The 26,279-nt window shown below is 38.0% G+C and overlaps 1 protein-coding gene across 1 annotated transcript; it reads right to left on the reverse strand.

The window, feature by feature from the left end:
* Positions 1 to 10,653: 10,653 nt before the first annotated feature.
* LOC126815189 (small nuclear ribonucleoprotein Sm D1) lies at positions 10,654 to 15,833 on the reverse strand. Its single transcript, XM_050540746.2, has 4 exons — positions 15,706 to 15,833; positions 14,032 to 14,108; positions 12,791 to 12,982; positions 10,654 to 11,771 (listed from the first exon to the last, which is right to left on the reverse strand). The coding sequence occupies exons 1-4, from the start codon at positions 15,717 to 15,719 to the stop codon at positions 11,677 to 11,679; spliced, it is 378 nt and encodes a 125-aa protein (XP_050396703.2). The 5' UTR covers positions 15,720 to 15,833; the 3' UTR covers positions 10,654 to 11,676.
* Between the last annotated feature and the right edge of the window lie 10,446 nt (positions 15,834 to 26,279).

Below are 26,279 nucleotides of genomic sequence, written 5' to 3' on the forward strand. Positions count from 1 at the left end.
TGTAAATTGGTCAATTTAAATCAACATTGAAGTGATGTTTTTATCTTACCCTGAAAAGATGGGCTTATCCAATATTAAAGGAAAAATGAAAATTCTAAAATTAGCACACGAATCGCGTGCCAGAATGCTTCCGAGTGCCATTTGTAATGAAGCGACTGGATGAACGAGGCCAAATATACATCACATGAAAATAGTACCAGTGTAGACTGGTATAACCAGACGCCAAAGACGGCCATTCAATTTAGACTCTTCTCATATTTCGCCGAACATAACTCATTAGAAATTACAGTAGAAACGATTGAATGTAAACCAGTTTATATATTCATATTACATTATTATATGCGTTGCGACCCATTTGTGTCCATTTCTAGGTGCCAAAGAATAGAAATTTAGCTCCTTTAATTAATCATACATTATGCAAGAGTTAAATCTGCCTATTGCAGGCCTTTCTTTAAGCCTGAAATGTTATCTAAATTATTAATTAGACATTAATTAAGTTATCCAGACCATAATCAACTCTCGATGTCATCGCTAGCCTGCGATGTTTATTGATTTAGTTTTTAACTATTATTATAGTCAGAACTGCCAACGCTTTATCTAATCTCCCATAATGTAGACTATCTTTAAGTATGGAATTTTTGTATTCAGACAATTAATTCATCAGCATAACCGATAACCAGTCATATTTGTTGTGTGTATATTTCCCTCGAACTGTTGAGGCAACAGAAAAGTCATTTTTGTACTGATGCAGGTGCCGATATACAATCATAAGGATTCCAATTGCCGGGGGTTCACTTACTTACACGACAACGGCAACTCGGATGTTCACCCGTACTCCCACCACCTTGAACCTTCACTCAGGAGATTAAAAGTGTGCGACGTATTATAATCGAAATATTCTATATTTTAAACTACATAAAAACTATATTTTGGAAACATGCTCTTCAAAATGTAACTGTCCGTTTTATTTAGTTAACTCGCTCTGTCTGTTTCAGATTCGCGCTTGTTTAAATCCGTGGTTATTATTGACAGCTTACAAGCGTTTATAATACCCATGGGCATCTGTTTTGCTTTGTGAGTGGATGTTGTGGGGAGCCGGCGGTACGATGCCTAAACTGGACCGGAAATGTGATAATGTTGATATGATCATCATCTTATAGATTAGTAAAGCATAAAATTTATATAAAATGAAATGGGGTTTACCGGCCTATTGTTCTACTCGTACTGGGCTAATGAAGACGGACACAATGTATAGCACTGTACATAAAGTGTATATGTATATGATGCCACTTGGACAACTGTTTGTATTTTGGGGGACAAAAACATCTTTCGCAACCTCTCCTAATCTTTTCATACCATAAAAATGGTATATATTTCAAAATGATTATGTGGATCTTTGCCGAAAGGAGCCACAGTGGCTCAATGGATTAGACGTTGGCTCACTAACCTGGAGGTCCCATGTTCAATTTTCCCGCATGATTCAGGACGGAGGGCCTGGCAAGGGACAACGTATAGTCGTTCGGATGATACGAAAAACCAAGGTCCCGTGTACACGTTGGCATGTACGTTCAAGATCCCTTGGGAGTTGGAATTTGATATAAGAGTAGGCCATAGCGTCGCTGTCCGAGCAAAATTTTCCTCATAACACACTGTATTCTCGTCTTCATTAACCCAGTCGGAGCAGAACAGTAGGACATCAAACCCCATTTCATTCCATTTCTTTGCCAAAATGAATCCCACGGGCAGGCCTTCTATGCGTGTTAATTCGAAATGGTGGTAACTTGAATCAACAGCAATCAGCAATAAGGATCATTTGGAAGAAGATAGGTTGCCAGGCAACAAAACATACGCCACAGCAGCTAAATCGTCGGGTGAGATAAACAAGTGTTGTCGCATATATTTTTCTTTTGTCAGAAATGAAAACATTCACAACACACTAAAATCGGATTACGAGTAACAACCTATTTGGCTTATAGTTCTCCCCTATTCTAACATTTAGCATACGTATAGGATATTAACCTACCCGAGGTTGATATGTTAGAGAACACGCGGGCGAAGCCCAAATGTTCTCTATCATATCAATCTGAGGGAGAGAAGGGTTTATATCCGACATATACAATCTCATAGATTTAATCACCCTTAAATTAAATGGACTTTTCCATTACAAGTCAACAATGATTGGATAATTGCTCGATAGTTTCCGCTAAATAATGAAAATTATCGAATTAATCACGCGAATGCATTGTTTATACTGTTGCCATTTTGGAGTGAATATAGGTGCAATTGTATTGAAAGCAAAAACAAAATGGATAGTAATACGTTATCAGACGAATAATCAATTCTTTTTAGCCAAAAGATTGACGGTGGAATAGATGTGGATCAAAAGGCAATCTTTTCCAATAATTCTGACAGTGAACCGTGAAGGTTCTGAGAAGGATTTGACAGACTGTGTTAGTGGACTGTACCCACAGTGGAGAAATAATCGAAATGTGGACGAAAAGAAAGATATCTTTGACACGGATAACCGATAAATATGCCGATAAGTACGCTGTCTATTACCGTGCTGAATGCTACAAACGGTCAATAAAAAGATTTACTTGTCAAAAGAATAAAAATTTATTTCTGTGTTCTTTGTATTATTTTCATCATCAACGTCATCAGCGGTTGATATGAACCGAATATATCAACCTGAGATGACGACATGACAGGTTGATATTTCATATCAACCCGTCATGACGTCATCAGAGGTTGATATGAACCGAATGTATCAACCTATGATGACACAATGACAGGTTGGTATGAGATATAACTGCTATGCACACCAAAGAAAATACTACCGCCAATTGTATATAAAACAGGCTTCTTCATTTGATGACCTTGAACACTGTGTAGAAATATTACGTCAATCAGATATTACTTTTAGCGTCTAGGGCGTCCACAAGATAGTTCAAGGAGCCATAACTCTGGCAGTAATTATCGGAAATTGTTGAAAATAAATAGACTTCTTCGTCTTATGACCGTAATGTGTATAAATTTAAAGTCAATCAGATATTAACTTTCGGCTCAAGAGCCTCCACAATGTTGGACGGACGGACGGGGTGACAATATACGACAACATTTTAATGTGGTCGTATAAAAAACAAAGTGCTTTTAAGGCATCTATTATCTGTTTAGTATATTGAACGAGAGCATCACTATTGCTGCAATATACGTCCACATTCCTGCTTTGATTCACATGGTACTTTTTAAAACAAAGAAGGCTTGGCGTTGGGTTTGTTTTGCCAATTTTATAGACTAAATTTAAAGATACATTAGTTAAGAGTTTTATAATAATTCAAAAATAGATGATAAAAAAAGAAAATGTTGAAACTTTCAGTCAAATTACTTTGTTCTGAACGGAATTGTCACAGTTTGAAGTTTGGACTAGAAATAGGCATAAATTGTGTCTGCACCGTCTATGAGAATTGGCGATCGTTTGATTGACAGACGATAATTCCACCCACATATTCTCGATTATCAAGTAACATGCTCAATGACTATGGCCTTTCATCACCAGTTTCCGGTAGTGACATCAGCGACTCACGGTAAACGTTAGCTTGGTCCGCCATTTATTGATTTAATTTTAAATGGACGACTGTTTAAATCCAAACCGTATCCAAGCCATCCGTGGGTCTACAGAGTTGATTTTGAGCTTGTGTTGTGTAAATAAAGGTCTAATTAATAATTTCTATAACATCTGAAGCCTAAATAACGACTTGCAATACGCAGATTTAGCTCTTGCATAATGTATGTTTAATAAAACGGGGGTTTGACAACGCCCTTGGGGATGGGACATGCACCAAAATAAATAGTTGCTATTCTTACGGCATAAAGAATAAATATGCCAAGTTCCAAAATGATCCATTCACATACAGAATTCCAGTCTGTGGTCAAAAAACTCAAAAATTGGGCGTGGCTCTGCCCCTGGGGGTGGACATGGACCAATATAAAGAAGTACAACCCTATGATGGATCATACTGAATTGGATCCAAATATGTTTATAATTGCAACCTGTAGATTATTTACAGACAAAATATTCAACAAAAAGTAAGTGTGGCATGGCCCAAGCGGGGGGGGGGGGGCGGACCATGTACTCAAATCAATAGTTGCCGTCCTAGGGGTATAAGAAATAAGTTTCGAGATAATCCATTCAGAATTGTGGCCTTCGGGCGCTAAACACGAAAAAATGGATGTGGCTCTGTCCCTGGGATCGGGATATGCACCAAAATCAATAGTTGCTGCCCTTAGGTTATAAGGAATACATATGCCAAGCTTAAAGATGGTCCATTCAGAATTGCGGCCAGTATACGATAAACACACAAATTGGGCGTGGCTCTGCCCCTAGGAGTCGGGACATGCACCGAAATCAATAATTGCCGTTCTTTGGACGATCCATTAAAAATTGTGGCCTGTAGGCAACACATACATACACACACACACACACACACACAAATGGGTGTGGAACAGCCCCTGGGGGTCGGGCATTCACTAAACACAATAGGATTATCCTTAGGGTATAAAGAATAGGTAAGCAAAGTTTCAAAAGGATCTGTAAAGAATTGCGGCCTGTAGGCGACACAAAGACACACACAAAACTTGGGCGTGGCTATGTCCCAGGGGGTCTGGCATGCACCAAAAATAACAGAGGTCATCCTTCGGGTATAAGGAATAAGTATAAGTTTTCAAGACGATCTATTAAGAATTGCGACCTGTAGGCAACACACATATACCGGCTCTGTCCCTGGGGGGGGCATGCACCAAAAACAATAGGGGTGATCCTTTGGGTGTAAGGAATGAGTATCCAAAGCTTCAAGATGATCCGTAAGAAATGTGTCATGTATATGACAACGAAACAAATGCAAACCAGCGGCTGCCAGGCAGGAAACGGCCTCATTTTGCAAGAGATGGATAGATAACAAGCTAATCCAGAAAGTTATGGTCTGAAAAACGCAAATATCGACAGGGACTAAGAATTTTGGAATATAAAGATATGTTTTAAGTTTCATCAAAATCGGATAAAAATTATGACCTCTAGAGGGTCCACAACCTTCGTATTACACACTTCTACAAAGTTTGCGTACAAAGAGCGGCCATTTTGCCGGACAGTTTCATTTCGATTTTCCCTAAATTCGAATTCAACTTTCATTATGGTGGAATGGTGATATATCTAAACGGTTTTTAAAATCGGAAAAAATAAATGGTGACCCCAGAGAAGCCACAAACTAAAGATAGGTTGCATATAAATTAGCCCCCCCCCCCCCCCCCAAATATTTCGCCAACAATAATGATTTCTTAGGAGCGTTCTTAGCTGGCCACATCCTCAGCCCCTCCAAAAAATTCCGTAGCCACCCCCCCCAATTTTATGAGCTGGCCACGGGCCCGCGTTTGAGGGTTCACAAGGTTCTACAAACTGAAACAAGGGTCTCAACTCTGGAAGTAATCTACAGAAATTGTTGAAATTTGACAGGCTTTTTTGTCTTGCTAATTTAATAATGCATATAAATTACATACAGATCAGATGATCACTTCTGTCATTCAAACGTTCACAATCGCCATAACTCTAGAAATTATTGACGGAAATTGCTGAAATTCAATAGACCTCTGTTTTACAAATTTAAATGATGCATATGATCGTGCATTAACAAGGTTGAACAAAGTGAAACAAGGGCTATAACTTTAGAAGTAATTATTGTAAATTGCTGAAATTCAATAGGCTTCGTGGTTTCACTAATATAAATAATGCATATAAATTTCACAAAGATCGGATGATAACTTTCGGGTTTAGAGCGTTCACATGGTTCAATAAAGTGAAACAAGGGCCATAACTCTAGACGTAGTAAACGGAAATGCTGAAATTCAACAGGCTTTTTCGTTTCCCTAATTTAAATAATGCATATAAATTTCACAAAGATCGGATGATAACTTTTGACGTTAGAGCGTTCACAAGGTTTAATAAAGTGAAACAAGGGCCATAACACTAGACGTAGTAAACGGAAATTGCTGAAATTCAATAGGATTCTTCGTTTCACTAATTTAATGCATATAAATTTCAGAAAGATCGGATGATAACTTTTAGCGTTAGAGCGTTCACAGGGTTCAATAAAGTGAAACAAGGGCCATAACTCTAGACGTAGTAAACGGAAATTGCTGAAATTCAATAGGATTCTTCGTTTCACTAATTTAATGCATATAAATTTCAGAAAGATCGGATGATAACTTTTAGCGTTAGAGCGTTCACAGGGTTCAATAAAGTGAAACAAGGGCCATAACTATAGACGTAATAAACGGAAATTGCTGAAATTTAATAGGCTTCTTCGTTTCACTAATTTAAATAATGCATATAAATTTCACAAAGATCGGATGATAACTTTTGGCGTAATAGCGTTCACTAGGTTCAACAGAGTGAAACAAGGGCCGTAATTTTAGCCGTAATGAACAGAAATTTTTGAAATAAATAGGATTCTTCATCTCACTAATGTAAACCACATATATATCAATTTTATAACAATCGGATAATAACTTTTGGAGTTAGAGCGTTCACAAGAAATTGTGGAAGACGGACGGACCGACACACGGTCGGACGGACAGGGACGACGGCAATATACGTCTACATTTCCATGTGGGCGTATAAAAATGCGCTTTTTGACCAATCAGGGGCCATAATCCAGGAATTTACGTTCGGATATGTGTGATTATCAAAAGGAACCAATATCTTTACGATAAAAACATATATCCAAATTAGATAAAAAAAATTGTGGCCTCTAGAGTATCCACAACCTTCATATACTGTATTTTAAACACTATTTGCGTACAAGGGGCAGCCATTATGTCCGTCAGTTTTAGTCCGATTTTCACGAAATTCGAACTCAACCATCATTAGTGTATAACTGATATATTCACACGTTTTTTTAAACCAGATATAAATTGTGACCTGTATAGGGACCCCAAGCTCAAACGCCATTTTTCGTACAATCAAGGGCCATAATTCAGGAAGTTACGATTCGATATGCGCGAATATCGACAGCAACCAAGATCTTTGGGTTATAAATATGCATTTCAAGTTCCATAAAAATCAGATCAAAATTGTGACCTCTAGGAGGTCCACAACCTTGATATACCAGATGTTTACACTATTTGCGTACAAGGGGCGGCCATTTTGTCCGACAGTTTTGGCCGGATTTTCACGAAATTCAAACTCAACCATCATTAGGGTGTAATGGTGATAGGCCTATACTAAAACGTTTTTTTTTAAATCGGATAAAAAATTTGACCTCTAGTGGGACTTCAAGCTAAAACCGTGATTTTTCGTACAATCAGGGGCCATAATTCAGGAAGTTACGATCCGATATGCGTGAATATCGAAAGGAACTAAGATCTTTGCCTTATAAACATGCATTTCAAGTTTCATCAAAATCGAATGAAAATTGTGACCTCTAGCGCGTCCACAGAAATGTAATGAAATGAGATTTAACGTCCTACTGTTCTGCTCCGAACTGGGCTACTGAAGACGGGCATGCGCCATACAGTGTGCTATGAGGGAAATTTTGCCCGGACAGCGGCGCCACGGCCTACTCTTATATCGAATTCCAACTGTCAAGGGATCTTTTACTTGCACGCAAATGTGTACACAGGATCTCGGTTTTTCGTCACATCCGCACGACTAGACAGCTGTCCTTGTCAGGCCCTCTGTCCTGCATCACTGACAACGGGGAATTTTCTCGGCCAATGCAGGGATCGAACACCCGACCTCCAGGCTAGCGAGCCAGCATCTTTCCCACTTACATGTAGCCACCATGACCCCCCAGAGTGTCCACACAAGCTAAAAACGTGATTTTTCGTACATTCAGGGGCTATAATCCGTAAAGTTATGTTCCGATATATAGGAGGCAGACCACCATTAATTTCCCCATTGACTTCAATGTTAATTCTGGCCTCTTTGCCCACCTCCAACTTTTCGTTGGGCTGAATGCTTTTCACTACAGACAGAGGAACAAATGGTCATGTCTTTGCACTAAAATTTGTATGAGGTTGACCACCAAATACACAAACTTGAAGAAGCATACTAAAAACATGTAACTAGTTGCCGTACATATCGCCGTAGCTAACCTGATAACCCTCTTATCCTTCCGCCTCAAAATCATGAATATTTACCAAAACCTGGCAGAAAATGTTAATTCAAACCCTCTTCGTCCATTCTAGACCAGAAAATCAACACAAATGGGCATGCAAAAGGGGAGACTCCATATGCCAATATCGAAAGGAATCCGACATCTTTGGAATATTGACCTATATAAAAATTGACCTGTAGAGTGTCCACAAATTGTGGGCGTATAAAAATGGGCTTGATTCAGCCCTGTGGATCCGGCATACACCAACCAGCGGCTGCCAGGCAGGATACGCCCACATTTTTTGAGAGATGGATAGAGAACAAGCTAAAAAGAAAGTGATTTTTCCTACAATCAAGGGCCATAATTCATGAAGTTACAATTCGATATGCGCAAATATCGAAATAAACCAAGATCTTTGGGTTATAAACATGCATTTCAATGCCAAAGTTTACAAAGTTTCAAGACAATCCATTAAGAATTGCACCCTGTGGGCCACACAAAAACATACACACTCACACAGGGCGACTGCATATAAGTCCACATAGAGCTTAACGCCATTTTGTAAAGACCAATTTCGAACACCACGCTTTTGTTCCCCATAAGCAAAACAGTTTTCCAAGGGCAACCTATCAACTTAAGAGCTAGAAAATAACCTACAAATCTTCACTTTCAAATTTTCTGCCAATTCTTGGCATTGCGCGCCCCACCACACACAGTACACCCCCTTATCCTGACAAAAAGCAATACAGCTGACCATCTGTACCCAACACATTTGTTTTTAGAGATGTACAGTTCTAGAAATTAATGTTTTACTATCTACAATATTATCAACAAGAATACTTTCAAATCATGTTTTTTTTCCTCCTGAGGATAATACTGAGTCAGCCTGCTTGTGTGGTTTGCAGCCCCGTCCTGCTGGAACACATATAGTAGTTGTTCAGATAAGAGTTTGCAGCAATCAGGTAAAATCCATTGAGGTCACCCCAGACTTCATAAAAACAGATTAGTGACAGCTGCAACCCTCTGACCTGAATATGATGGGTTAAGCTATCTGGAAGTTTATCCGAATAGGTTTATAATGACATACAAACCCATTTACAGAAAACGAACTTAAGGGTACAATTCAGGCAGAAATCAAGTAATTTGGCCATTTGTTTATTTTAACTGAGATGAGTGTGGTGTGACTTCTCAGTCGGGCAAAACATTAATAGACATTCTTTCAAAACATATAATATGTTAACAGGGGCAGATTGGGCCAATTCGTCTAAAAACCTTTTCTTGCTTAACATTATATGGGGGGTGTATTGGGCCGATGATGATCATGTATGTGGCCGGTGGCTTTAACGGGCCACCACACCATCACTGGAGTCTGGAAGGGGCTGTTATAATAGACTTTCTGGGCCGAGTGTGCTGGGTGTGGGCCGGAATTCGGAATCCTGCAATGGAGATTCCGAATTTCATCCGGAAATTACATTGGATTCACCCGCAAATTTACTAATTATTAAGTCACCTGCACCCTGTTTGTGGGGATACGCCAGAAACGTCTGCCGATGGTTCGCAACTCAAAAAAAAAAATCGATTTTAAGGCCTCAGCAAAATTTGATGATAGCTGGTCTGCTTGCTGAATACGAATGCGAGACGATTTCCTGATGCTGGTGTTAAACATCCCTTGACATTTTTATTAACTCATTATTTTCAGAGATGAAATTACAGAATTGGGATGTCAACTAGTGCCATTTTTTAACCAGTTAAATTCTCTTGATGATACAATAATACGTTAATAATATGACATGTAACATGACATGACGATATGATAATTTCCCAGGTTGATGGTGGTAATTTACTTGCAGGTCGGGGTTTTGGCCTCAATCGATTTATGAGATATATTACTTGACAGAGATTATAATCGCATATTTGGGGTTCATTTTTCAAGATTTTCCACGGGGGAGAGCCCCCTCATCCGGGCTCTACGGTCAGTAAAAGGAGGCTGGGCCGGGAACCAATCCACCCCTGTATGTTAATATTTAAGCGGTGAGTAATTTTGAGTGAAAATGTGAAATAGTTTAGGGTATATATGCCCACAGCAGCTATTATGTTGTCCAAGCAGCCCAAAAGACAAAATCTGTAGGTGTATCATTGCTTAAATTTAATAGGGTTCTTTGTTTAAATAATCCATATAAATTTAATTGCAGATTTAGACCGTAACATTTTTAGTTAGAATGTTTACAGTGTTCTACAAAGTGAAACAAAGGCAATAACTCTCGAAGTAATTAACGGAAATTGTTAAAATTTAATAGGATTTTCATAAACTGGATAATAAATGTTGCCCGAAGAGTTCACAAGAAACTGAACTATGTACATGGACAATATATAAATATGTATATATATGTATATATCAAAATAGCCTTATCCCAGAACTAAAATGTTTTGGAATGTGTACATGTAATTTTGTACCCTTTTATGAATTAAGCCACCATTGCGACACTCAAAACATCTTCTCTGAAAATAATTGGCATCAACATTTAATTTCAATAACAGACCCTGGTCATATTTTTAATAAAATCCACATCTTAATAGAACTATGGAAGCCACCACAAGTGTTTAAAAGTCCAGATAATGTGTTTCAATGATTTATTTACAAGGTTTCATCAACTTTGTCATTAAGGCATGATTCATGCATGTTAATTGACATTTACTAAAAATGTTAATATTTACAAGACACAAATGTTTTTACTTTGTTCCCTACATACATTTCCTTAAGAGTTAATTTATAGTACGTATACGTAACCGAGCGAAAAGCTTATTGGGAACGAAAAGCCTATTGGGACTAAGTTTCACATTCAAGTTTTTTTTTAAGAATCTTTTCTTTCCTTCAAATTTCTATACGATTTATCTCAATTTCTTTTTTTTCGATTGGTATATCAAAAATCAAAACAATATATTCTTGATAATTTACTACTGTCAATGACAAAATGCCATGTATTGATTGGTCTATCTAACTTTGGTGTACACACTGGAGGTTGCAAACTAGCGGTAGATTTATTCGAGTTCCAGATGTGCTACAGCAATCACATTTGCAAGTACCTACTTCTATTGGACAAGAGTGAAAATGGCTTATGGCATATGTAGTTATGTACGGTGGCTGAATAGATTAGCCTACTTCAAAACAATCTGTGCCAGTAAATTCATTTTTAGATCATTTGACTTAGGTACAACATATACATGGATATAACAGTTTTTAGACCATTTTTTCCACCAAAAGCATCAATTTTAATTATTTGACCTAAACATTCATTTATCTTCTAGTACTCTTTCTCAAGAAAATATGATGTATAGGATGAAGTAATGTTCATTCATACATAATCATTTAAAAAGTTATATATAATCTGTTCTTTCATATTTCTGAAATATTTACAGTACCTATTCTTCAGTTACTGTAGTACAACGAATGACAATGTAAAAATGATTTTAATGTGATGTGATCTAAATGATGGGTGCATATGTACAGATGCATAGTTTGATATATGATTTATCTTCTACCACGCCCTCTTCCTCCTCTACCACCTCGTCCTCCCCTTGCACCACGTCCACCTCTTGGACCACCACGTCCTCTTCCTAAAGCACCTGAAAATTCAATTATAAATAATCTTAATTTCATACTATTTAACAGCGTGTAACTTGTAGATGATTGAGTTTGCTACTCTGAGAAAGGTGACCAGCAACTCCAAGTACATGTAATAAGTAGCGACATGCATTATTTATTAATATCAATACAATAATTATAAATAGATGATAAAAAAAAGAAAATGTTGAATTGACACTGTTGGAAGTTTGGACTAGAAATAGGCATCAATTGTGTCTGCATCGTCTATAAGAATTGGCGATCGTTTGATTGACAGACGATAACTCCACCCACATATTCTCGATTATCAAGTAATGTGCTCAATGGCTATGGTAGCCTCGCTTGACAGGCCTTTCATGACCAATTTCCGGTAGTGACATCAGCGACTAATGGTAAACGTTAGCTTGGTCCACCATTTATTGATTTAATTTTAAATGGACGACTGTTTAAATCCAAACTGTATCCAAGCCATCAGTGGGTCTACAGCAGTGGTTCTCAACCTTTTTTTGCCAACGGCACACTTTGGGACACATAAAAAAAATAGCTGAACACCTGGCTAAATATATATATGAAAACAGTTTGAATTTTGCAAAATAAAATGTTATGTCAGACGGCATACAACCGTAGATACAGACTAGTCATAGACACATAGAATGACTCAAACTAAATATAAAAAAACACAGCCATGAACTCTAGGGAATGCTCAATTAGGATAACATGGTTTTTCGCATTTTCTTACTGTGCCGTGCAAACTTTCGCGGCACACTGAGAACCACTGGTCTACAGAGTTGATTTTGAGCTTGTGTAAACAACCGTCTAATTAATAATTTCTATAACATCTGAAGCCTAAATAAAGACTTGCATTAGGCAGATTTAGCTCTTGCATAATGTATGTTTAAAATACTAGTAATACACGTAGATTTGAACGAGACAGTAGTTCAAAATCTTAAAATTGAAAGTTGGAAATCTAAAGCAACTAAATAGTTGTTGCACATAAGCAAGATAATTCAAATTCAGTTACCTCCTTCACGTTTTCTTTGTCTAGCTTTAGGAGCATCATCTATTAATAATGTATCTAATGGTAAACTGTCTGGTAGTATAAAATACCGGATATTATTTCCACGAATACTTAAAGTGTCTATTTGAACTGGATCTTTATTTTTAACAGTCATTTTCACAGCTTTTAAATGCGTATTCATACAAACATCTACACCTAAAAATAAATTACAAAACAAAAGATAAATCGTCTGAGCAGTCGATAAGGGTTGTGGCATACTTATTTTTTTGTATGTGAATTGGTTGCATTTATAAGACAATTTTATGTAGATGAGATTATAAGTTTTGTCATTTGAGGGTTCTACAAACTGAAACAAGGGCCTCAACTCTAGGAAGTAATTTACAGGAATTGTTGAAATTTGACAGGCTTTTAATAACTTTTATGTTCTATAAATTTAAATAGCGGTAATACATAGAAATTTCATACAGATCGGATAACTTTTGTGGTTCGAACGTTCACAAGGTTCAACAAAGTAAATGAAATGGGTTTTAATGTCCGACTGTTCTGTTCTGACTGGGCTAATGAAGATGGGCATATGCCACACAGTGTGCTATGAGGGAAATTTTGCACAGAAAGCGGCACTACGGCCTACTCTTATATTGAATTCCAACTGTCAAGGGATCTTTTACGTGCACGCCAATGTGTACACGGAACCTTGGTTTTCTGTCCCATGCGAATGACTTGACAACTGTCCTTGTCAGGTCTTATTTTTCTGCACCAACTAAGCTAATGACAATAAAAGCATAATCTTATGACCTAATGGAATCACAATCAAATATGGTCCCTCAGCAATTAAAGAAATAGGGTTTAACCTCCAACTTTTCTGCACAAATCGCAAAATCGGGCTAATGGATACAGGCGTATGCCATACAGTGTGCTACGAGTCATGAGGGAAATTTTTCCCGTATCGTACAGCAATTTTTTTCCAACTGTCAAATGTTCTTTTCATTTACATAGGGCCAACTGAATGACTAGATGATGCTGTTCAAGGCCCTCCGTCCTGCACCACAGCCAATGAGGGAAAAACACTGAAAAAAAATCTTTAGATTCTTAGGTCGGTTACAAAGTTCAAATTGTCACATATGTACTAGTTCAATAGTGCTCTATATTGTCCTGTTGAGATACATGTAAAACCGTTTTATAAAGGCCTGAAATATACAACTACTTGGATGTGTAAAAATTAAAACAAAATGTTAAACATATACCTGTAACTGTTCCATGGACTTGCGTTCCATTTTTTAATTCTATCGTGACCGTTTCATGACTCAATTTCATCAAAAACCTAATAAAGATAAGAATATTAAACATACATTATGCAAGAGCTAAATCTGTCTATTGTAGGTCTTTCTTTAGGCCTGAAATGTTAGCTAAATTATTAATTAGACATTAATTAACCTATCCAGACCATAATGAACTCTAGATGGCATCGCTAGCCTCTGATCTTTAGTCGATTATGAGACAATATACTGCTTAACTTTCCTGCACGATTTAACGATTAAATGGATAATCAAGACTATGCTGTTTATCATACTGACTTTAGTAATGATGATTAAGGCTAGGCGGAAATTTCATTCGCTGAGTTCTCGGTTCATAGTGGATCAATTTGAATGAAATTTCAGCAAATTGCCTTTAGATTATCTAGTTTTTAACTATTATAGTGAGAACTTAACTCGTATCGAATTTCCCATAATTTATCTTTAAGTTATAATAACTTATAACTATAATAATAACACCTTCAAAGAGGTGATAACTAAATGGTGTCCTAGATCAAGTGTGGGCAACCTGTGCCACAAGTGATAATGATCTATGTAAAGTGTGACTTTCCCTAGTCCTTTATTTTCCTCTATACATGTAAAAGGCTTATACTATTACTAAAAAAAATGTTATCTCAGAATTTTTTCGCTAACCCTTTGTTTTAAGACCACAAAGATTAAATAGACGTATTTACAAACAGCAACCAGTGGCGGCACGGCACGTCCCCAATAATTTAAATTTTTTTTTAGCAATCTGTTTCGGTAATTAATACATTCTACGGTGATTAAATCACACATTTCCACTCAATCATAACCTTGCATGTTGAAGAGTCCGAGTGATTTCTGACCAAACCCATCCTGCTGTAAACCCAATATAAACAATATCACGCAAACCACAAGTGCTTTTTACGATCCTCAAACTTTTTGGGTATGGGTCCAATGCGGCAAGAATATTTATTCGCAGTAAAAAGTTGCCCAGTAAAATTGACTGGGGCGGTCGTTTACGTTCGACATTGATTCAATGCTAGCTTCCCTGGATGTAGAGGTGAGTGTAATGAGACCTACGTTCAGAGCTGGACTATCAACTGACAAGCATTGAAGCAAATTATTGAATTAAAACGGTGGTGTATGTTAGTCCCAAAATGACCTAGCCTGTGTCAAGTGAAGTTGAAACCCTCTCTCCACATCCTTCTTTTTATTTCTCCATATATCTCCCCCCCCCCCCCCAGCTTGAAATGCATATTTTAGGATTTGTGTGATGGGAGCAAGAAGAAAAAGCAAACAATCGACAAATTTAAGCCTAACCTGGTTCATTGAATTCATTGAATTGCTAACCACTTTTCCTGCAAAAAGGGGGTCTTTATTTGTTATCTGAATGACCGTGAATTTAATAACTATGAGGACTAACCAAACTGTTATTCAACCAAGATTCATATTAATTCATTGAAAAACAAATTTGGTTGGTACAAGATATTAAAAAGATGAAATCGGTTTCGAGTTAAAGACTCTAGTCTCTATTAAAACGCAAATGAGACATATAATAGGAAATCAATAAAAGAAATATGGCATAAAAGTAACGATGATATGTTTCAATATTTAAATCTTTAAAAGAAATGATATTCATACCGTACTAATTTCATGATGGCAAGGATACAAAACAAATTTATTGTCAACCGGCAATAACAATGGCGCAAATCGTAAACTACACGCTACACCATTTGCAACTTTACATTGAATATTACACGAGGGGAGATAACTTTCAGGTAACTACCTTCGGATCAGACCACAAATGAAAGTCGTTTTACTTTCCAGTGGTGCAAATAAATGAAAGGTCATTAATTCTTTGTTGAGAAAATAAAATGTATTTAATTCTTAGACTACACAAATTCTTCATTATTTATCTTTTCAAATATCTGATGTCCCCGTACATCTGGTAGAAAGGAAACCCTAGCACAAATAGCAAAACCATGGACCTTATAATATGGACCGTATGTGCTATGAGGTAAATTTTACCCGGACAGCGGCAATACAGTCTACTCTTCGAATGCCAATTACCAAGGGATCATTAACGTCCCACCCGAACGACTATATACGTCCCTTGCCAGGCCCTCCGTCCTGCACCAAGTACAAAGTGAACCACGCAGGAAAATCCCGATGAACTTTCTCGGCCAACGCAGGGATCGAACACGGGACCGCCAGGTTAGCAAGCTACCGTGGCTACCCCATGTCTTAAGAGGGCCGATCAACCTTGATATATACTTTTACAGAATTTGCGTATGAGGAGCGGCCATTTTGTCGGGAAGTTTCGGCCCGATTTTCACGAAATCCGAACTCAACCACCATCAGGATGTAATGGTGAAATATTTGAACCTGGTGAATTATGTCGATCTTTCGTACAATCAGGGGCAATGCTTCAGGAAGTTGCGCATATTCAAAGGACCCGAGATCATTAGGTTATAAACATACATTTCAAGTTTCATCTAAATCGGATAAAAAATGTGACCTCTAGAGTCTCTACAAGTACAAGTTAAAATTGTGATCTTTCATACCATATGAGGCCATAATCCACGAATTTACGACCCGATACATGTCAATATCAAGAAAAGGAACCGAGAACTGTGGTATATAAACCCATATTTCAAGTTTTGTCACAGCCGGATAAAAATTGTGACCTGTTGAATGTTCACATCAAAATGTGAACTTTTATATCGAATTCCAGCTGCCAAGGGTTCTTTTACGCGCACGTCAATGTGTACGTAGGACCTGGGTTTGTTTTTTTTGTCTCATAGGAACGACTATACATTGTCCATTGTCACCGCCTCCCCCCTCTCCGTCTTGCACACTGGCAAGGAGGAACCACCCTTGAATTTTCTCGGCCAACGCAGGTTAGCAAGTCACAGTTGGGTGGTAGAATGGTTAACGCATGCGGGTTGGATCACAATGTCTGTCATTGAGTCGAGTGGTGTGGTTTCGATTTCCGCTTGTACGTGACAAGGAGTAGTTTCGAAATGTGAGATTTAAGGTCGCCGTTCGTCTTGTTTTTTTTGCGGCTGTTGAGAGGTATGACTGCCGAAATGGAAGGTTGGCATGGTCTCATACCCGGGGTTCTTGTTTTCACTAACCGAGGATGGATAATCAATTAATGCCCGATTCTATTTTTACATTCTTTCGTGACTATCTACGTTACACGCAAGTAAATTCCATTTCGTTCAATATATACAAGGAGAGATATGTATATTATATAGATAAGCATAATAATATCCTGCATGTCATATTCAAAAAACTTACATGTGTAATATATATATATATATATATATATATATATATATATATATATATATATATATATATATATATTCATGTCAAGTATCTCATAAAAACTTCAGTTCAATTGGATGAAAGTTGAGGAAGACATTCAGGTACACAAGGACCAGGATACTAAATAAACACACAGACATGAAGCAATATGCTACATCATGAAAGCCGCAGTGTCTCAGTGAGTAAGACGCTGGTTCGGTAACCGGGAGGTCTCGGATTCGCTAACTGGAAAAAAAAGAGATCTCGCATACACATTGGCGTACTCGTAAAAGAATCCCTGACAGTTGAAATTCGAAAAAAAAATGGTCTGTAGTGCCGCCGTCCGGACAAAATTCCTTCATAGGCCAGACACCCCACCCACAAAGATTCGGACGATAAACAGATCTGGCAGAAAATCTAGTCTGTAATTGTGACTCTTTGATGTTGCGAGGGAACGCCATTTGAATTGGTGACGTCACGGGATCCTATGTTGCTTTTTAGTGTATTTTTTCGGGTTGTGTTTATTATTATTTTTTTTTGCTTTTGATAGCTTATTCAGTCTCCTAGTATAAACTTGAACGATCAAGGAAGTTACAATCCCAGGGATTGGCACTTTAACTAAAAGAGCCAATCTCAATTATATTTTGGAGAATAAAACTGTTTAATTTTGTATTAAAAGCCATTAAATCCCCTACCTTATGCAGAGCAACTAACTCAATATACGTGATACGTTTTTAAACAACTTAAACCCATCAGTCATTATCTGGAAATGGAGACCGGTGCCCCAAGCTGTATTATACTCTGGATGAAACCAGACTTTTATTTTCTGAAAATAACGTGTAGATGAAATTTTCCTTTCGGTTACAAGTACAGCATGTGGGTCATGTACTGTATAGACCTCTAAAGGAACGGCAATAGATTATCAGTTCACCCAACGAAAGGGTTATGTGTCCGGATAAGCGGCTTTGAAGTTCAAGTCCAAAGACTCAATATTTTGCACTGAAATTTTGGGACAAGGTAAATACACCACTTCTCTATATTTTGGCGTTTAAATTTCATACGTTCACGGACTTTTATTTCCGAGACTCTGTTAAAATCGGAATGGTCCCTTTAATAGTCTATACTTTTATCAATGACGCGACTTTCTCTGTATCCGAACTTACACACCCATTATCTATTCTTGATATGTCAATTAAGGTTTCGGATTCGCGTAGCAAGTTTTAAATGGAAAGAAGTGACTAATAAATAGGCACAATGTCAAAACCTTTCACATTATAACGCACTCGCATCCATTTGATAGACCAAAATTGTACGTATATTGTCTATACTTTTATCAATGACGTGACTTTCTCTGAATCCGAACAACACACCCATTATCTATTCCTGAATGCCAGTTAAGTATAAGGTTGCGGATTCGCGTAGCAATTAAAGGAAAAGAAGTGACTAATAAGTAGGCAAAATGTCAAAAAATCCACATAACGCAATCGCTTTCATTTGATAGACCAAAATTTTACGTTGGTGATTGAAATCCTAGACGAGCCCACCAACAAGTCTGTACACTAACAATCGAGTACGAAAAGCAAATGAAATTGGCTTTAACGCCCCCCCCCCCTTATCTGCATTAACTGGACTAATGAAGATGGGCATACACCATGTGGTGAGTGAGGGAAAATTTGCCCGGACAACATCGTTTCCTTCTATACGGACCTGGACCTGGACCTGGAGAAAATCATGGACTCAATGGCAGACCACTCAGTCACACAACCCACCCTCACGCAGGGAAAATACGGATTGTGTGGCAAATGATCGCCCAATTGCCAGTCTTTCGAAATGACAGTATTTTCAGTATAATCATTTATGAACTTTTGTAAATCGGTTACAACTCAAATGCATAATTTATATTTGTACTATAGAGTTATCTTGGGGTCACGACAACCCTAACTGGGACATAGAGTTCACATGTTGTCGGTGACATGGACGATAAAATGTGAAAAGTGAACTTCCCTACTGACGAGCTAATTAATCGTAGTAAAATAAATGTATAAAAAACACACTGGCCTCTAGAGCGTTTACAAGGTTTAGTGACATGTACAAAATGTATAATCGTTACTTTGAATTTCGACAGTAACCCAGCAACACATATCAATTTTAATTTACAAGCTTACGATGGCATGATCAATAGTCTGCCAGGAAATGTAGGCACTACTCAGTATGGCTAATAAAGACAGGCATGCGCCATACAGTGTGCATGGGGAAAATTTTGTATTGACACCTATCTGACTTCTTTTTCCACCTGTCAAGGTTATTTTGACGCGCACACCAACTTGTACACGACACCTCGGTTTTTCGGTTCACCCGAACGACTAGGGACTGTTCCCTAACTCTTAATTCATCATATTAAGCAGCAGCCACATATTTTTAATTTTGACCTGTCCTATAGGTTCTATACGGATGTATAAGTATACTTGAATTATTATAAATGGGGCAAGAAATGGTTCCTTTGGCAAACAAAAAATAATCAGGGTGAAAAATAGTCGGTAAGGATTCCAAAATAGCCTTAAACCAGCGGTGCAGATGAGCGGTATTTTCATATTGCAGTGATAGGAACCGATAGGAACAGTCAGCGGACACCGTCCGATCAGAGACAGTTTCTAAAGGAGCTACCAGTTTAGTAAACTTTTGGGCCGTCATTCAGTACACTTAACTCTATCGGAAATCTCTTTTTTTATAAATTGACTGATCTATTAAGAAAAACTGTCATTTACCCTTTAAATTCGGGACTTTCCGGTGCCCAATTTTGGTAACCTTTTAGGATGTCAATCGACAGCCAAAACTACCAGAAACCATTAAAAAAAAACTTTCTTGTAATTTTTTAGGGGCTCACCTTTGTTTTTTTTATACAGGTTGATTGGTCTATACATTATTTTGAAAACCATGAGGGGGCGCTCTTCGAAACGTCACCCAAATAAATTAGTTATTGCTTTTTCATAAGTATGTGATATAGTGTATTGGTATAATGCCCCGACAGGATATAAAAATGGTAAGTTCGACGAATGTTTCCTGAGAGAGCAAGCATATACTGTCATTAGCACGACAATAGTCACTGCTTATAGCTAACTGGGCCATAGTTCCATACACTTTTGCAGCAGTTTAGTTTTGTACCAACCCTGAAAGTACTTGAACTGATTATCGTGACAGACAGTAAGATCAAGAGTTCGAGGTGACGAGACTGATTATCAAACATCGAACTTTGGTCTCAACATTTATTTATATACTTTATTTGCTTGGCCGTTTAACCTATTTAATTTTATTGACACATATAAATTATTTAACTTAGTTACAAATACTAGGCACCGCAAGCTGACATGTCATATCTTTCTTACTGAAATATAAATCATAATATACATGAGTTGTTATTTCAGATATTAATAATAACGAGTCTGTAATTATCGATACGTATAGCTTGTGGCAAACCGGAATTTGGGTCATTAGATGCCTGTGGTGTAATCTGTTAATGACGTATGATGTAACCCGTCTGTTATAAATAACTTTATAATCTCGATAATGAATCATTAGATAAATATTAGGGATCTTTGATCTGGAGTTATATATATATATATGACATTTCCTTATCTTGCCAAGGTGTACAATGTTTGAATCTACACAATTTTAGATTTGTCTTTTACGGAAGACCATTAGGGTCAATCAGAAGTTAATGAGAGTATGAACCAGGGATGGCCACTGTACCCCACGACGCATGCGCCAAACGTGGTGCGCTGAACGCCTGGCCCCACATGGCGAGTAGCCAGTGTCGCGGAGCGACCCATTTCAAATTCCGGCCACTATTTATCAGCGACAGCCCATAGGGTAGGGAATAACGATTTTTTCCACCCTTCAAAACGGCTGGGGGGGGGGGGGTGGATAGCCTAATGGTTAGCACGTGCGCACTGTATCATAAGGCCTGTCATTGAGTCAACTGGCGTGATTTCGATTCCCCGGTCGTACGTGACAAGGAGTAGGGTCGCCTGTCCAACCTTGTGGATTTTCTCCGGATCCTCGGGTTTCCTCCCACTGCTAAAGACTCCTACGCGCAAGCGAATTATTGAAATAAAATTGAATCGTGTGTTAATCTCGAAATGACCTGGTTTGTGTCGAGTGGACGTTAAACCCAACCCCCCCCCTCTCTCTCTCTCTCTCTCTCAAGTAAGTTACTTATTATGAAAGAAGAGTTCAACCTTTGACTAGAAAAGTAAAATTACGCGGATCAATCGGGTATGGGATGCATACGCATGATACATTAAAATTTTATTGTATTTGTTGGAGTGAACATCCAAGTTTGTTCTAGTTATCTTAGTAATAGGCCAGAAGCTGGATCAGATTTTTATGACTTTTTGTTCCACCCATCGGTCTTGTGGCTATAACTATTTTTAAAAGTATCCAAATTGCCGAAACGAGCTCATACGCGCGAAAACCCTGCAAAACATATCTAAATTATTTTCTTAATTTAGGATTTTATTTATCGCGGATTCGGCGATGACAACTTGCAAATAACTACTGACCGACTTATCAGCCAATTGAATCGCTGCAATTTGGTGTGATATTTGAAGGTAAACAAAACATCATAAAGTTACCCAACATACAGAAAATGTGAGTATACGTCAGCCACAACGTTCGTATTTAGCATATACGAAACCGATTAACTTGGCATAATCGAGGCGATTGGTTTGTAGACAGTCAAGATCCCGTCTTGCGCCCGTGGGCAGTATATAGTATACGTCCTGATCACCGACTTTCCTGGCAACGATGATGACCAGAATAATAAAAATGCACGGCGCCATGAATGGAAAGACAGAGGCATAATATCGTTATCTAATATGGCAGGACTTTTATCGATTGCACTGGAACATTAACACATTTTGAATTCTTCTTTGTAAAGTGGTATGTTTTTGACATTATAATATCATTAATGATTGTGAGAATAAAGTAATCATTATCGTTTATGAAACCGAAAAGTCTTAAATGTTCGAGGTTCTTGTCTTTTGAGGTATGGTATTAGCAAATGGCATATCTATTTGGGAAACAGCAGGTAAAGGTAGAGTTACACTAAACGATGCCATTGAATATAACTATGACAACACTTTTGACTAGGAACGCGTGGCAGTGCCATCGCCTGAATGGTCCATAAGCAGGCGATGGTTTAATAATCCGCCGCCTCACTTGTAGTAAGTGCAGGGGGCTGCACCCCACACACTTACACAAAACAACTAGTATATTGACAATGCATCACGCCCTGTGATAATAATAAAGTTATTATAAGGCTAAATCTATTTGTTAAGGCCAGCTCAATTTTCGTCAAGATCGCTGAGATGTAAATAAAGTTAGGGCACGTGATTATTAGCGAGATTGTAGGTAAGGGTTAAGGTAAGCATTGATCCAGGGTTAGGATTAGCGCTAGCCCTGTTTACATCTCGTGACATTTGACCAACATGGAAGTTGGCCTTATCAAATAGATCTAACATATCTCGGCTCCCAGACATAGGTTTATCCTTTGTTTATCTCTGGGAAAACTCGGCGGCAATTTTAAATGTCACGTGATTTTAGTTTGTTTTCATATTACAGAAATATGCTAAATAAAACTGGGAAAGATGGACTTCTGTTGCGCAACCATCACATAACTGTTCCATATACACCGTGAGGCTCCATGCGTCTTCTCCAGCAGTGCGCCACATGGCACAGGTTCTTGCCAGTAGATCACAACTGACGTTCGGTTTGGTGCGACGTTGTTCTTTCTTTGTCCTTTGTGGACATATGCAATTTTGTAAACGAGGGAACAAGAGTTGTATGGCGCATCTGAATTCGTGTGTATGTAAAAGGGTGGCCTGGTTAGTGCAACCTCTCCTGACGCGCTGAGTCAAGCCTTCAACGTCACAGATTTAAAGCTTAAAACCTCACAATGTTTCACTCAAGGGACTCTCATGGTTTGTCAGTTAGTATGAGAACGGAATTGTAATGAGTTACAGATTTCTGGAAAAGAACAATGGTAAGAATGGTGCAATGATTTTACGTCGTAGGATTATTTCGTTTCAACGAAAGGTGAACCACTTCACGGCGACTCATAGAGAGATTTCCACTAGAATCGTTTACACTTTTGAGCAAAGCATTAAACTTTGCATATGGGGTACTTTAATGCCTAAGGATCATAACAAAACCGAAACCTAAAAATGGCGTGCCCTGTCAGAAATCCTGAGGTATTAGCGTTAGTAGAATTCTGTTTTTGAGACATATACGAACGTCTAAAACGTGGAGTCGACATTGAAATCCAATAAAGCGGTGACCGAATTTACTCGCATACTTCTGATATTGAAAACTTGGACACTTGTAGCTGTAATATTGTATCGGTCGTCTTGTCCGCCGCTACAATTGATACACTCTTCTGGGCTTTGCGCAAATAAAAATAGCTTCAAATGCAAAATCTCAACACATCACAGTTTGCATGGAAATAAGTAATTATGTTACAAATAATGAAGCGTGGAACACTAACATCTTAATCTTATCTTACCGAACAGTTTTTCTATATTTTCGAGGGAACGTGAAATCCCGTGCGTTTTCTAATTCTTGTTCGGCGGCCATTTTAAAAACGACAGAAGTATCGCGTGGATATTTAATGGAAATTGGTTTATTATATGTTAAATTATGTGCAGTACGGGTTGGTGTCAGTGTAATTGGAAATTAAGGGAGTTATAGGCCAGTAACTCTTTTTGTCATCAAAACTTGCTCATAGGAAATTATTATAACTACTCACTACTATGGCTGGAGCAAGACGCAAGACATCAGTTGTAGAAGTAGTTCTAGAACGCTTGATTTTCTGTGCAGTATACTGTAGGGATTACCCGAATATCTTATAAAATCAGTAGCTCTGGAACAATATTTCTGCTCATTTAGGCGCAAACATAGGATTTGAGAGGAGGGAGACCCCCCCCCCCCGCTCTCTGGATACTGCCCGCTTTTATTATCATGTCGTGTCGACTAACCCCATTCCAATCCGTTCACCTGTTACTATCTGCTCAGTGTCCTTGGAAATCCGATATTTGTATTTATATGGCTGATCTGTGCGTGGTCATTGCGATATATTTAACACACCTTTGATCATGCAGTTTCATATTCCAATCTCGTGCACAGTGTGTGCTTTATATGGAGGTTACGATTCTACTAAGTCTCAACGCGGACGCGTAAATGTGTATGTGTATGTGTGTGTGTGGAGGGGGGGGGGGTCTACCCCACCACCACCAGAAAAAAAAATAGTCGGTCGCAAAATAAGTTCAGCCACTACAGTCGGTCTCAAAATTATGCATCGGCGACTAGATGAATTAATGAGGTAAACATACAATGCCAAAATAGAAGGGAAAACTATAATTGTATCGCTAATGGGCTCAGAGTGAAGTAATTTTTGATTATGTATTTTTTAACTATTATAGCGAGAACTGTCACCTCTAATCTTATAACCTAATGTCGCTTTAAAGTAGCTATGTCTCTAACTCAATATCATCCAAAACATTCGACAATGAAAACACGAATAATTTGTCAATTTTAATTAACATTGGTGTTGTGATATTACCGAGAACCCATATTCTTTGTAGGTCCCAAATATTAGCGATTTAGCTCCTTTGAGCATATAATCCAAAACAGGTACACCTCTTTTAAACCGAAGCGATAATTGCTGGCATTTAAAGGCGGGACTAAAGAAAAAATGTCATGTAACAACAACCAATCAAAATACGCGAAAAGTAGGAAAACCTTTGAAGATCGCAAGAATGGGCTTATCAATTCTGTTAACAAACACTGGCTGATTAACTTTATTAACAATATTTGCAGATAAACGAAAGTTATTTAATTATATTGTGTTTAATTAGTCCTGCTAGTGAAAAATTAACTTATTTTGAAGACGTTAATTAAGTTTACCAGGTGAAACTAAAGACATCCATTCGTAGCTAAAAACAAACGCATGTCAACGTTTTTAGCTACGTTCTCGTAGCTACGATCTCGCATATAATACACACTTCTGAAAGCTCCATACATTGCGATTGTAGTCAGGCTTTTGAAGAATCTGAACATTTTCTTTTTTAGTTACCCCCCCCCCCCACACACACACACCTACATTCTGATGCACGATCTGCGACAATAAAAAAAAAATGACACAATTTTATCAAAATCCTCAAAACTTATTATTCGGAAGAAATATGTATTTTTCGATTGTGGAATATACATATTTTGTATAATAGGGTGTATAGCCATCTAGGGAGGTTGAAATCAGATCTAGGGCTTGTCGAGGATTGTGGGTTTGGGCTAGGGTAAGGGTTGGGTCTAGGTGACCTTGTCGAAATTGCAGGCGGCCTTAATATTTAAACCTAACCGGGGTTGGGTGGCCGAATGGTTAACGCGTGCGCGTTGGATTATTAAGTCTGTCATTGAGTCAAGTGGCGTGGTTTCGATTCCCCGCTTGTACGTGACAAGGAGTAAGGTGGCCTGTCCAGCCTCATGGGTTTTCTCCGGGTCCTCCGATTTCCTCTCACTGCTAAAGACCCCTACGCGCAATGTCCTAGTTTGTGTCGAGTGGACGTTAAATTCCATTTCACTCTTTCATTATAGCCATCTAATAAGTTGACTAACCAATAATTCATATACTGTACTCTACGTCTTCCATAATTTTGCAATATAATATATGTATGTTTGTATTTGTATGGAGATGGGGTCAATAATCTTCTGTCTGTTCTCCAATTTAGTATCTGTCAATAAATGTTGTTTTAAAAAAAAGATATTTTAGCAATGGGCTTTTTTACGTGCACACCAATATGCACACGGGACTTCGGTTTTTTGTCCAAATGGGTCGGGCGCCAAGAAACTCA

The sequence above is a fragment of the Patella vulgata genome, chromosome 3, assembly GCF_932274485.2.
Source record: "Patella vulgata chromosome 3, xgPatVulg1.2, whole genome shotgun sequence".
Lineage (NCBI taxonomy): Eukaryota > Metazoa > Mollusca > Gastropoda > Patellidae > Patella > Patella vulgata.

Excerpts from the sequence above, each read along its gene's own strand:
- LOC126815189 (XM_050540746.2), bottom strand. Across the intron at positions 12,983-14,031 it reads AGTCCATGGAACAGTTACAG|GTGTAGATGTTTGTATGAAT; the intron begins GTATATGTTTAA and ends ATTTATTTTTAG. Across the intron at positions 11,772-12,790 it reads ACAAAGAAAACGTGAAGGAG|GTGCTTTAGGAAGAGGACGT; the intron begins GTAACTGAATTT and ends TTGAATTTTCAG.